Here is a 14,561-nt window from a genome sequence, read left to right on the forward strand (position 1 = left end):
ATATTTGCGACTAGGAAATTACACACTCCACAATCGGTGAGTTAAAAATATCACGTTTTATGGCCCGACAGATAATTATCCGGACGTGCTCGAAAGAGAAGATATCAGCTGCACCGATGACAAGTGATCTGTTGCCATGGTAATTTGTGGATCCGGCATTGATTTTACGTAAAAAAAACTCACTAAAATAAAAATAATTTTAACGGTTCTCTTTGTAGTGATTGTTCTTTGCATGGCAGTATCGGGCCGGGCAATTATTTTTTTTTACGCCCACTTTAGACACTTAGTTTTTTTTTTTCGAATTTTATGAAAGAGGAAAAAAGGAAAATGTTCGATATAATGTGCCCCGGGGTGGAATCGAACTCGGTCGTCTGCCTGAAGAGCGAGTGCGGGAGGCGGCTCCCAGAATTCGTAAATTTTAACTATATATCGTGTTTCCCTTACAAATATCGATAGCTAACCGTAATCAGGCTAACCAAAGTGCATAGTAGGCTAACCGAAGTGCATAGTAGGCTAACCGAAGTGCATAGTAGGCTAACCGAAGTGAATAGTAGGCTAACCAGAGTGCATAGTAGGCTAACCGGAGTGCATAGCAGGCTAACCGGTACTAGTTACCAGTCGACGACCGTAAGTGGCGGCCATCTTGAAGAGGGCGTAAAAAAAAAACTGCTCGGGCCGGTCTGGTCAAACATATAAAACTGTTTCCTCCGGCAAACCTGACAAATCTCGTGTCGATCTTGACCGATTAAATAGTGTTATTATGTGGAAACTGTTTATCCTACGGTTCGTATCAGCCCCTAAAACGTATTACTGTTGCTCTTAACATGATGTATTTGCCGATATATACAAAATGTTCTCTCAAAAATTGGTTAGAAGTCAAGAAGAGACATTGACTTATGAGCAAACAATGTACTAACAGTGCGAATTGTTTTTACGGTGATTTAGAATGATTTATAAATTTAACACAAATTATTTTTTAGTGTTTCAGTTCTTATAGTTTACTCATTGAAATTGAAGGTGCCTTCAACTAAAACTCGTCTTTTGGCATTCGCAAAAACATTATTTAATCATAGCTCGCATCTTACTAGCTGATTAAAATTAAACAATTTTAAACGCTCTTTTATGGCCCGTTATTATTCAATCGGAAACGTTTCAATGACAGCTAAGGCCTATTCCATAAATATTTAGTCCATTTTTATATTGTCGTCTTTGCAGTGTTGACGCGACTTTGTCGACTTTGCAACGCTTCAGATAAAAATTGAAAACTAAAGTGGCTTGACGATCTTAGAAAAAAAAAAACATTGTTATAAATTGAGTTTTGCATTTTATCGTGCAGTTTTAATAAGTCAAATATAAAAAGTAAAGTTGATTACCGGCTGGGGAATGACCACGAAATTCGCATTTTTGAAGGAACGACAAAATTAAATAATTTCAACAGTTGCCAGTGTAGGAACATTTACTGATTAGAATTGGCAATCTCTTAACCCATTCCCATACATTTCTTTACATGTTAATTCTGAGAATTCAGTGTTACATCAAGAAATGCTCTTAGTTGATGGTTTTCTCTATTCTCAGTGCTCGCTCGCGCAACACAGGCCTCACCGGCCAATGACTAGCGAGATTATTTATTCAGGCGTGTGTTTGTTATCTCCCTTGGGAGTGGCTCTGTAATAATAAACACGTGTGCAGATGAATCGTCCAGTTTAGCAGCAAGCGCGGAAGAATTTGGATTCCTGTGGAGTCGAACCCCCTACGGTAATGGGGGCAGGGGCGGGGGTAGTCTACGGTTGTCATGGTTGGTCTACGCCCCGCCGAGATGTTACCCCCCTACCCTGCCCTCTTTTGCACTCATCTTGTACGATTGTTTTCCCTCCCTCCCCCTCCCCTCATTTTGCACTCATCTTGGTCTAGTCCTACGCCTCCGCGCCGCGGACCGCTGTCCCGTAACTCAACTCTCGAGTCCTCGGGCCTGTTGAGCGAGCGCCCACTGGGAATAGATTACTATTCTCATCACATGTGTGCTTAAAAATGTATTGATGTCGTCATTCAGGGGAACTTAACTTTTCAAGCTAAGTATCATTGATAGTAACATGTATGAAGCACTTTATGTAAGAATAAATAAGAATAAACGTATCCCTTACCTTCAAAATCTATGATCTCGGATCGAAGATTGATTGATTTGTCGCAAAATTTGAAGAACCAATCTTCATAAGATGCAAGCTAAAGGGAATCGTCGACAACTTATATAACCATTCGTTTGACGACAACGATCACATCCATAAAGTGAAACGTTACAGTAAAAACAGCAGCAGTTTAAAAAAAGGATTATTCTCAATTCAAATTGACTTTAGCTTGTAATACAATTGAAGACGTCAAGAGTCAAACTCCTTTATACGAGCAGCGTTACGAAACTATCAGATGAAAGAACGCGAGGACTCGATTCAGTTGAAACAAAATAAAATAAAAAAAATGTGTTCGATTCTTTAAGTAACCTTGACATCCAGGCTATCTCCCACTCAATATCGCGACTTACGCCGAGATTTACAATAGCTGCTTCCTTCTGATAAAAACCAGTAATTTACCAGTAAGATGTTAAGTGCATCATCAGGCAGAATATACAGACGAGAGGGCTTCATGATTGGTCCAAAAAAATCGATTTGTTTTCATGCGTTTAAAGAATTAACTTCCCTTTGTCCTTATTCACTTTAAATTGAAATGTGTGATCAATTCGACGTATGTACGTTTATTAATAAAGAGGAAGATTTCTCTTGAACTTTGCCGACTCATAAAACAAATTAAAGGATTATATTGACATTACGGGCCATAAAAATATTAAGCGATCGTAGTATTGTAATCGTAAGATTATTTACGTAAAACTAAAAGTAACAAGTGTTTTTAACTCTAGAGCTCTCGTTTGACTAGCCGCCTACGCTCCTGTTTGATCCTGCTCGAATTTTTATGAGAGACAACAAAAGTTTTCTCGTTTGACAAGCAGATAACGCCAACTCCCTCGCGCTGGTGACAATACGTGGACAAAAGGTGAAAAACTGTATCCCCTTCAACGTTCGTCCATCACAGATCAGCGCTTGTCGATCGACTCTGCTTCTTGTGATTCTTGTCCGTTCGGAGAAGATTTGAGCTATCATGATTTTAATTATGATAGCTCAAAACAGGTAATTAAAATTACCTGTAAGTTGATTAGAAAAATCTCTCTTGGATCTGCTTAAGTAATTACTCAATTTTCATTCGGATTGACTTTTGAAATGGTTTAAAAACAATACATGGAAAATATAATCTGCCAATGTACAAACAACAACTTAAACAGTTGTTTTTAATGCCCCCTTCCCCCGTCGAGTCCGTGAGAATTTAGAGGAGAGTTAGGAGGAAAAGCGATTCTCAGTACATTGTGCACCGAAAACAATACGAAGATTAGTGCGATATGACTTTCTTGGAAAAAGTCGCGTAATTGTTGCAGTAGACTTGCCCCACGACTTTGGAGCGACGAAGTCGCGAAGAAAGCATTGTTGCGGGTTTTGCCACATATATTAACAAAGATTTTATTTATCAAACTATATTTTACTCTCAAAAGAATTGTTCGGCGGGTAAGATAATTTTCAAAATTAAACAATGGTTTCAATTATGGTGAAGGTTACGCGCGTTGCGCATGCATCAATTAAAAGCGGAATACATATTAATAATTGTTACCTTTTACTGTAATAATCAAGAGAAAGAACTCTCTTGTAACAATGTAAAGACACAAAACAAACAAAATGCTAAGGCCTCAACTAGTCATTTATTAATTTGCATGTTTAAAAAAACCTCATCCAATAAATAACTGTTTATTATATGATCTTCAAACGCTTTTTTATTATTGTAGTTTAGAATTTACCCCAAACAGATTTTTGCCAAACACATTTTTTGTGGAACAAACTATTTCACCTAATTTAATTAAGCATGTTTTCTTTTCTTTTAAGTGACTCGAGTTTTCCAAGTTATAGTGGGATAGAAACATGCTAAATTAATCTTCGGAGCACTGGCGGAGTTACATTCAGTCAGATTATTTTTTTAAAAATATTATGTTATTTAAACTTCCCAAGAGGATTTTGCCATGTATGCATGCTGTTTATAACTTTTGTATATGGATAACTTGTTAGTGTAGATAATTATTGTATATTTCCCTCAATGTGTGTGTGAGTATATACAATCCGGATAAATACACTTGTGCTTACTTCCGCCAAATTTGCTACTACAGGTCTAGTTCACTCACGGGGCGAGAAAAACAATTACAAAACATTCCAGGGGGGGGGGGGGGGGGGAAAGTTTTTTTTTTCTCTTTTTTTTATTATTTTTTTTTAATAAATCTCTTTTTTTTTTTTTTTTTTTTGGGGGGGATATAAAGGGGGCCCCCCCCAGGTCTCCTTCTTTTAAAAAAAATACCCCCCCCCCCCCCCCCCCTTTTTTTTTTTTTAAAAAAAAAAATTTTTTTTTTTTTTTTTTTTTCTCCTTTTTTTTGGGGGGGAGGAAAAACTCTAATATGTATCAACCTCTCTCGATTCTTTTTATTCTTTAAATGTTATATTTTGTAGATAATTCTAAAGAATTTAACCCAAGCCAACGAATATGTTTGTCGATTAAGATCAGGCACTTGGATCAGATAAATCCCAGCCGTTCTAGAACTACGCATAATATTAAAATGATATTATGAAATACTGTACAGAAGCCTACAAACAACAATTTAAACGGTAGTTGTCTTTAAAGACGAATGAAGCGAGGAAGATCGTAACCGGGTCATGAGGTTCTGTTTGGAAGCCCTAACAGCCTGGCGAAAGTCTCGCTTACCAAAAACGTACATACATGGATTGAAAACGGAGGTGAAAAACCTCAGGTACATAAACACATACTCAACAACGTGAGGAAGGTCGTAAAAGGCGTCGCTTCCCAGGTTGTACTGGAGTCGAACAGTGAAAAATGGCAGCCAACAGACAATGAACGCTAGCAGCATGATGGAAAAAATCGCTACAGCTTTCCATTCATGGTGTGTCCTTTTCTTTGTTTCCGCCCATCCCGGAGCACTGTACTGCTTGATATGGCGATATTGGCGTAAGATTTCCAGGAAGATGTCCACGTAAATGACAGTCATGACTATAAAAGGAATCGCAACATACACCACCAAGCAAGTGATGTCATAGCGGATCTCATGGTTGATGACATCATCGTTATCCTCGTCAAGGTCCTCGCGGCCATAGTCAAGAAATGCGAGCTGTATTAGGGACACAAATATGGAAGAACTCCAGATGAAGACAGAGGTTATCAAAACTCTCTCTTTTGTAACCAATGCATTGTAACGAAGTGCGTGCTTTATGCCTATATGACGGTCTACGGTGATAGCAAATAAGTGAGCTACGGTGGAGAGGGACGTGAATCTTAACGCAAGCTGTGACGCTACGCATATCGGGGTTTGTCTAATAATATCACAACTCACGTGCAGCGGTATGCTTATTAACCCTGTCAGGAGGTCCGATAAGGCAAGGCTACACAACAACAGGTTCATGTTCGATTGGAGGTTCGCGCGCGTCTTGACCAGGTAAATAACCCAGCCGTTTAGTCCTATGATGATTAAGGCAACAACAAGTGGTGGAATGTTGTAGACAGGATCGAAACCTCCTCCAAACCAATCAGTCTCATTTCCCATCATATCGGAGAAATTTTCGTTCGCCATGGAAGCAGCCGTTAACCGCTGGTAGTATTTTTAGGCCTGTTAAATTGAAAATAATAATATTTCAATAATTTTGATTTATTGCTCTCAATATTCAGCTGTATATGGAGTTATTTTGGCGCAGACTGACAGAGGTTTCACTGTCATTAAAGCTCTGACTAGGGACGCCTGAAGAAGGCCATCCTTTACCATTTATTTAAGGGACACTGTAAGAGGATTTTCTGCTTTTCAGTAAATAAGTTCTTCTAAAATTGGCGAAGTACTCTCGCTCGTACACAAAATGCCCTAGAACATCAAGATCAAGATATAAATTAATTTTTTTTAAGGAAGAGGGGCCTAGAACATCAAGATGAAGATATAAATTAATTTTTTGTTGAAGGAAGAGGGGAGCCATTAAATATTTATTAGTTTTAGCTGTTTTTCCAGGCCACAAAGACCGAACTTGAAAAAGTTAGCCTAACTTTTTCAAGTTGAGATCTAAACTTCCTGATGGCATCACTATAAATATCACTTGTTTATAGCTTCAGTACCCTGGCATAGCAATTTTTAACAAACTTGGACCACATATTTATGTGTTTCCATACGTCTTTAGGCTCTTGAACTAATGTCTTTTTAATATGAGGTTACTACCTACAGGAGTCCATGGGCTCTTGCTATCTATTTCGTAGCTACCTACAGGACTCCGTTACCTGTTTATAATTACTGACTATTCTGCATAAATTTAACATTTTAATATTTAGCATTTTACTATCCCGTTTATAACTATCCTATGTATAATCTATTTAACATCTACTTCAATTAAGCGTCCATGTATTATAAATTTGCTGTCTATTTACGAAGCTCAGGATGAGCTCATCAAGTCGTCGCACAGGATGTCGGGACAGCAGGGAAGATGCGAACGTAAAACCTGCTTGAGGCGTAGCCAAGGGCAACTCAGCCTTAACACTTATAATAAGTGCTTTAAAATATGGACTTTTCTTTCATATTTACCAGATCTGATACAGACGACTAAAAATGGTAAAAAAATCGAATTTTTTAATTGGATAAAAAATACGGGCGTAGAAACAAAACAATTCAGGATTTTTAAACGTTTTACTGTAGTTCTAAACTGGACGTCAATTGTTTCTGCCAAAATTTGTGAATTTCAGTTGGCTATTTGTGTTGTTTACATGTCACCCTTTAAATGGCCGCGGCTTTTAAAGCCCTCAGTTAATGAAAAGATAAACCCATTTCTACTGAGTAGAAATCGGAAACAGCGAAAATTCTCTTCGCTTCTGTCAGTATCCTGGCGACAAAAAAACAGAGCGCCTCACGAACATGTGTTTTATACTCAGTTATTAGGGAATAACGCGCACAAGTTTGCAAAAGGTCTCACATTGCAAGTATCACTGTGTTCTAGGCCGATGTCCGAGACTTTTCGAGACAGCGAGACTGATATCTTTTTTGCGAGCTCGAAACCGTTTCTTCAGTTAAGCCTTGCAAAAGAAATTTAGACTCCGTCCGGGGAGAAGGCGTCCGAGAAAGATTGGAGATGACGAGACCCCGATTCAGAAATATGGCTTCAATTGTGCGTGACGCGCATTTTTTGAAGGACCATGTTCAGTACCCCTACTTGTACTACACATATTCATTCAGTGTTGAATTTGCACTATATACATATTATGTGCTATCACTTGCCTCCTTTTTTAAGATGCCTATCGACTGTCGACTTTAGGTTTGGAGATGCAGCGTTTTGATTCCCAGCATGCCTTTAAGCGGTGCGGTTGAGTCGTACAATTCAAACACCAATCATTTCACTGTATCGACGCTTTTACATAAGTCAGTATTAAATATGGCATTTAGACTATGAAGAGAATAACGTTAATATTTAAGAAATGGCTTTTTAATATTTCTAGACCTTTCTGAACGTTTTTTTTTAAATGCAAGCCCAATCACAGCGAAAAGTACTCGTCTGGTGCGCTGCCAATTTCTAAAGGCTTTCTTAAATATGCTTTGATTGGAAAGAACATTCTGGCTTCGAGCTTTTGGCCAAGATGTTTCATTTGCTCTTAAATCTCAAGTCAGCTAGGTGAAAAACGAAGACAAAAAGCTAAAAAAAAAACACTTAAATCTTTTGCTTTTTTAACTTGTTCTTTAAAAAAAACTAGCTTATCTTACCAAGATTTTCCAGATTCCGTGAAATAACCCTTGGAAGGTTCGTGAACTGAAGCGAAATCAATTACTTCGCATTTAGAGATTGTTTTCACCTTCGTTCGGCAGCTAGCAACAATCAAATGGCCCGATCCCTGGCGTTGTTCTACTAAACATCATTTCAAAATCCATTAGCTAAAAGCCGCTATATGCTGGCAAAGTGAATAACAAATAAACATATGGGACTTCCTTTTGCATAATAATTAGACACTTAAGTATTATATTTTTTCCACAGTTTAGACTGATCTGTCCAGGCTGTAAATACACGGCCTAAATATTCTAAAGTAGATACGATTAAATGGCACGTATTGAGTCAGAGGTTGAAATAGTAATTAAAACTGAACTGGGGGCATGTTCCTAAGTGTTCCGATTTTGAATTGTCGGCTTTCTTTTCATGACTTAATATAACCAGTTATTTTTCCTACGGGAGAAAAATATTTTGCGAGTTGGAAAGGTTAAATAAAAGTGCGGACGCGTGCGAAACGCCGCAAAAAACATTTTAAGCTACATACCAAATCTAACATCTCAACTGTAATTGATTTTTTTTTCGCGGTTAACGTTGAATTAGAATTCTATTTCAGTATTGTCGTGTTAAACACATATGGGTTAGCCCAGCTGAATGGAAGGCAATTTACGTTGGGTTTGTGGTGTGAAATTAGCCAATTCTCAGTATAAGATATCCTTCTTTATGAATACTGTTTACGATGGACGCAATATTTTCGAATGAGAAAATTCATTCGTATAAAATATCCGGTACGTGTGGATTGAGAATCTAGAATTCAAATTGCCTACGATGGTTTGCGGTACAAAAATCAAGCCTTACTTTCACAATAATATTATTATTTTTCAGAATCATATTCCGATTCTTGGTTTGACATGCTTTTCCAATTTAAACTTTTCTTTTCCTTTTCCTTTACTTAAACACAAAAGAATCCTGTCAGAAACGTACCACTATAGTGCTAAGAGCAACAAGAGCTTAATTCAGTTTGACACGGTGGTGCTGAAGTATTGCCAGGAATTGGCAAGCTCATTGCATTGTGTAAATTTTAATTTTCTCCTACCTTCGACAGTAAAAACTTGATTGTTGTTGATATAAAGATCTGCCTTGCTTTCACCTCCGATGAATGCTCTTTTAAATGTTTCCGATTCGAAGCTCATTCGAACAACACCCTTAGTGTTTTGGTGGATTGAAAGAAATGCTATGAGTTTTAACTCAAGTGTGGCTTTTTATTTTGACTCACTTTCTCTAAATTAAGGCAATATCCTGCAGAGTGAGGTTTCACTTTATGCAAATCCCTGAAGCCTGTTCCACCTGTAACTTTTTTCCTTCTTTCCTTGTTTTTTCTTTTTTTTTTTTTTTTTTTTGCTTAAACTTAACCACGAAATGGTTTTTACAATCGCTTATATCTCACTGTTCGCGTCAAATGGTGGTTCTTGTTTTGTCATCTTTAGCATGTGGCTTGGGGTATCAGTTATATCTTAAAATTAGATCTAGATATGAACACTTATGATAAACCTACGCGTATGGGCTCTTGACCGATACGGGTTTTCGTATTAATTTTGACATGTGGAATTGATTATTCTGCTCTGTGTCTTTGTTTAAAGCTTGTTCCAACTGCTATACATTCGAAATTCAAATTAAAACTAGAAACTCTACCTCGAACAAATTAGTTGTCAATTTTTCTTTTTAATATTTCTTAACCACAAATATTTGGGTTTACAGACATCCCGTGGCGATGTTTTTGAATAATTTTAGCTTATTTTCCTCGGTGAAGTCAAACAATTTGCTCTTTGTCTAGCAACGGGTAATTTATTAATTAAGAAAAAAATACTGCGTGTTTCTTTTTACAGCTGCGAGTTAATTTACTTTTCTTTCGGGAATCAGATGTCTGTCAGTTTAATAATGAAACATCGAAATCAATCTTGCGTATTACTGTTAGGAAGCGGAAAAACGTTTGGGAATTTATTCTTCCAACATCATTGACTAAATAAATCGATTGTCACCCACTCGGAGACGATAACGAACGAATTCAGTTGTTAAACCGACTGTTTCTAAAAACATTATCAGTCAGATCGTATGTAAAGATTAAGTAAACCAAACCCATATTGAGCGAACCAGTAAAATCGTTGCAAAATAAAACAAGAGCAGTTGAACGTTTTCACGTCACCTATAGCGAGAGTTCCGCTTTAAGGAGCTTCGATAAGGTATACATCCTTTTGTACCCAATAGAAGAAAATTAAAATATAAACCCTCGTCTGGATTTAACGAGCGGTGAAATTATAGCTTGAGCCCAAACAAGAAGTCTCCAATAGCCGTGTTTCAATTCCGACTTTTTACGCGGATGCTATTCCTAGTTGCATAAAACATTTTTTTCTTATGACAAGACATTGATCAAGCGTTTATCATAAACTTAAACGTTATTCCGTCAAAACTAATCATTTTGAAGGCAAAAATTCTAGATAAAAGAAACATGAAAAGCCCAGTATATTCGACGTGCCATATAATTTAAACTAGCAAATGTCGTGGATAACCTTTTTAAATAAAATTTAATTTACGGCCCCTGTTCGTTGTTAATCTTCAGAAATTAACTTACTAGTATAATCAGTATAATGCTTTCACGTTTGTAATATTCTTAGCTAATATCTTGGATTCACGATACATGTTACTAGCTTAATGCTTTCGCGCTTTTAATACGCTTAGCCTGCTTAGCTTACCTGACAAAACGATTGCACCGGTGTTGGCTTTACTTAGAAGGCCGAAAAAACTACTACCATATTAAATGATAGTGGAGCTAGGACGTGGAATGCGAAACTAAGTTTGTTTAGAGTCGCAGTGAGATGCGTACATAATTTATAAGCAATTTCTAATAATCCTACAGAGCATAATTCCTTTTCAACTCTACGAGATAATTGTTGTGGCCATTTAAGGACTTTTTCCTCCAGCTCTTCTCAATGTTTGTATTTTGAAAATTTTAAGCAATTAACTTAGTCGGGTTCAAGTCTATTTTCCATGCAAACGACGCCTTTGCGCACCTGCTGTCTGATGGTACTGAACAGGGCTAAAAAAGTATTGCTGTAACCCACTTAGTGACAAAAGTGGGTCATGTGATATAAACACACAGGGCGTGATATAGCGCTTTTATAATCCCACATAAGACTGAAAAAGCGGTAAATAAACAGCTTTCACCTTAAAGCCTATATCGAAAAATGCAAGGTTCCCTGTGTAATATAAATATATCAAACACGAGAGACAGTGTTTATCCAAACACCGAGAAGAGAGCTCAGAATACGACGTGCAGCGAATTATTTTTGACGAAATTCGAGGTGTTTGGATATCCCGATGAAACACTGCCTCTCCTGTTAAATATATTACTTCTCAAACGAAACAAAAACTACGGAGTAAACGAAGAAATAAAATCGTAGATATCCATGCTAATTTAGACCGGGTATCCAAACCTCCTTCAGGGTTATGATTTTCTTTGTTTTAACTTGATGAAATATTAATGAGTTTGAGAAATCTATATACACAGTTCACTGGTATAATGTCCAGCAAACCATTGCTTATTTTTCATAATTCGCAAGTATACATAAACTCTAGTAACCAGTATACAAAATAAGTCTGATCTCCCAAAGATGTTTTTTGTAAAAAACCCCTTCCGCGGCACCTTACTTTTATCACCGTTGTCTGTTGCCCAAAGCTTATGACGCCCGAGGTGAAACAGTGTCGAGAAATTTTATCCGTCGCGACAAACAGGTGCACGGCCTTTTTAACTTGCAAACGTGTAGCTAAAAATACGACAAACTTCCCTTTAAATAATATGATTTTTCACTTAACTTTCCTGCTGATATCGGCTTTGTGAGGCTCAGCTGTACCGCAAAAAACTGGTCGTACTTCAGGAAGACAGAATAAGCCTATGCAAATATTGTATTAGCTAGCAAAAAAATTCTTAGAATTAAGATGATAATCATTGAGAACGTTGTTTTAAAGCTGAGTTAATAAAAGGACTCGTGAGTTTTACTGAAGTTACACATTAATCTGGCCGAATCAGCCTGACTGGCGGAGACATTTAAACCTATTTATACGATCGACTAGTCGTATGTGTGTCGCAAACCGGGTCTGTTTGAGCAATTAAAATAACGAATTAATCAAATAACTTTTCACGGTAAAATTTGAATACGTACAACAAATAAAGGTTATCCCAACCGTTGGCCGGGTTTGTGGTGTGAAATTAGCTAATTCCCAGTAATCCTTCTTTATGAACATTGTTTACGGACGCAATACACACGAGTTTTGAAATGAAAAAATTAATTCATAATAAAAATCCGGTGTGCGTGGTTTGAGAATTCAGAAATTGCCCATGATGGCTTGTGACACAAAAAGCAAGCCTTATTTTCACAATTATGTTTTCTTATTTCACAGTATCATATTCCAATCTTTGGCTTGACATGCTTTTGCCATTTAAAATTACTTTCGTTTTTTCTCATTTTTTCTTCCCCCTATTTTCTTTAAACACAAATCCTTTCACAAGCGTACCACTAGTACAAAGAACTACAAATTTATAACATCTTTGTTTTGGAACGGTAGTTCTGTCAAGAATTCAGGTTCGCTGCATTGTGTTTGTCCTAATTTTCTCTTACCTGCGACAGTAAAAACTTGAGCTAGCGCTGTTGGTAGAAATTCCTTTCGCCTCCGATCGATGACTTTCAATTGTTACCGAATCGAAGCTCATTCGAACGACACCCTGATTAATAAAGATGAATTTTTCAACAATGACACGAGCATGGGACAAAGAAAAATTCCGTGAGTCCCCAACGGGAATCGAACCCATGGCCTCCCAGATACCGGTTGGGCGCTCTAACCAACTGAGCTACGAGAGACTCGTGGCTAGTTGGGCCATTTACTAGGTTGATATGTGACGCGCTTCGTGCTACGAGAGAGAACTCGCAATCATCAAGTGTGTTGTAAATAATAAAGATGGTAAATTTTAAGCTCGGTGATAAATAATGAAGATTAATTTTTCAATGGTAAATTTTAAGCTCGGTGATAAATAATGAAGATGAATTTTTCAACAATGACACGAGCATGGGACAAAAGATTTTTCTTGGCATTGCTGATCCTAGCAGTATACAGGACGAGTGTCACATATCAACCTAGTAAATGGCCTAGCTCACCACGAGTCTCTCGAGCTCAGTTGGTTAGAGCGCCCATTTACTCGATATCTGGGAGGCCATGGGTTCGATTCCCGTCGGGGACTCAGGATTTTTCTTTGTCCCATGCTCGGGTCATTGTTGAAAAATTCATCTTCATTATTTATCAACGAGCTTGAAAAAAAAATACCATCTTTATTATTTACGACACCCTGATTGTTTTGCCGTGGATTGGAAAAATGCTGTGAGTTTTAACTCAAGTGTGGCTTTGTATCTTGACTCACTTCGTCTAAATTAAGGAAATATCCTGCAGAGTGAGGTTTCACTTTATGCAAATATCTAGAGCCTATTTCACCTGTACCTTTCTGCAAAAACGTAACCATGTGCACGAGCAATCGCTTACGACTTTGGTCGCGTCAAATGGCTCAGTTCCCGTTTTGCGTAACAACAGCCCCTTCTTCCGGGTACCTTGCTGCTTTCAGTTTCTCCGGTTCCCAAAACACAGTGTCGAGTTGTTTTACAAGGGGAGAAATAAAACGTGCAGTATTTTAACTTGCAAACGTGTAGCTAAGAAACGACAAACTTACCTTTGTATAACTCGACTTTTCGCTTAGCTTTCCTTCTTGGTTTTCAGGGCTTTGTGAGACTCGTGAACAAAACTGATCGTACTTTGGAAAGAATAATCCGATACAAATCTTGTATTAGTACTTGTCAGGATTAAAGCAATTGTCATTACGGACTTTCTTTTAAAGCTGAGCTAATGAGTGAAAGGACTCGTGAGTCTCACTGAACTGCTATACACACTTACCTGGGCAAATCAGGATTTGAATTTATATTTATATCGGGCATGCCGCAGCCGCCTGTATGTCGCAAATCGGGTCTGTTTGAGCAATTAAAATGACGAATTACTTTGAAAATTGGCGCTGCATTGTTACAGCGCAAATCGCTTTAATAAAATTAAATCAATCACGGCGGCAAGAAAATTCTAGTGAAGGTAAATTGAAAAGCTTACAGCCTCAAATTCCTAATAAACGTCAGGTTCCCGTCCCTGAAACATAGCCAAAAAAATAAGGTACACGTTTTTTGTTAGGCTCCATTCAATCAATTCAATCTCAATGCTAAAAATACTGTAATTTCTTCACGATCAATTAAAACAACACGCAATAAAAATAAGATAAATTCTAGACTTGAACATTAAGCTTCCTCAGAAGCATATCACCTCTTCCTACGTCCGATAACGACGACAAATCTTATCAACTAATAAATCTTTATGATAGAGGAAGTTTCTCGACAGAATTAGAAGAGTTAAAAAAAAACTCCAGCTTGCAAATTATCACGTAAAAGGAGCGGCTTAACGGTGGAGTCGTGATTTTAAATCGGCACGTGTCAGTGCTGAACAAAAAGACGTTTGAAAACTGGTGAATAATTCACTGTAAAACGTCTGTTTTCGTCAAGTTTTTAGCTTCCGTGTTTTTCTTTCTGTCTCTTCATTGATACGCATCTTACA

At 37.5% G+C, this 14,561-nt stretch overlaps 1 protein-coding gene across 3 annotated transcripts; it reads right to left on the reverse strand.

Moving 5' to 3' along the window:
* Positions 1-4,531: 4,531 nt before the first annotated feature.
* Positions 4,532-10,755, reverse strand: LOC144627997 (histamine H2 receptor-like). 3 transcript variants are annotated; one of them, XM_078486033.1, is made up of 2 exons: positions 10,622-10,755; positions 4,532-5,755 (listed from the first exon to the last, which is right to left on the reverse strand). In XM_078486033.1, the coding sequence occupies exon 2, from the start codon at positions 5,717-5,719 to the stop codon at positions 4,736-4,738; it is 984 nt and encodes a 327-aa protein (XP_078342159.1). In that variant the 5' UTR covers positions 5,720-5,755; positions 10,622-10,755; the 3' UTR covers positions 4,532-4,735. The 3 variants fall into 3 exon arrangements, with proteins under 3 accessions (XP_078342159.1, XP_078342158.1, XP_078342160.1); XM_078486032.1 differs by lacking the exon at positions 10,622-10,755 and adding an exon at positions 8,968-9,133; XM_078486034.1 differs by lacking the exon at positions 10,622-10,755 and adding an exon at positions 7,874-7,977.
* Positions 10,756-14,561: the final 3,806 nt, after the last annotated feature.

The sequence above is a fragment of the Oculina patagonica genome, chromosome 10 (assembly GCF_052425735.1).
Source record: "Oculina patagonica isolate OP01 chromosome 10, crgOcupat, whole genome shotgun sequence".
Classification (NCBI taxonomy): Eukaryota; Metazoa; Cnidaria; class Anthozoa; order Scleractinia; family Oculinidae; genus Oculina; species Oculina patagonica.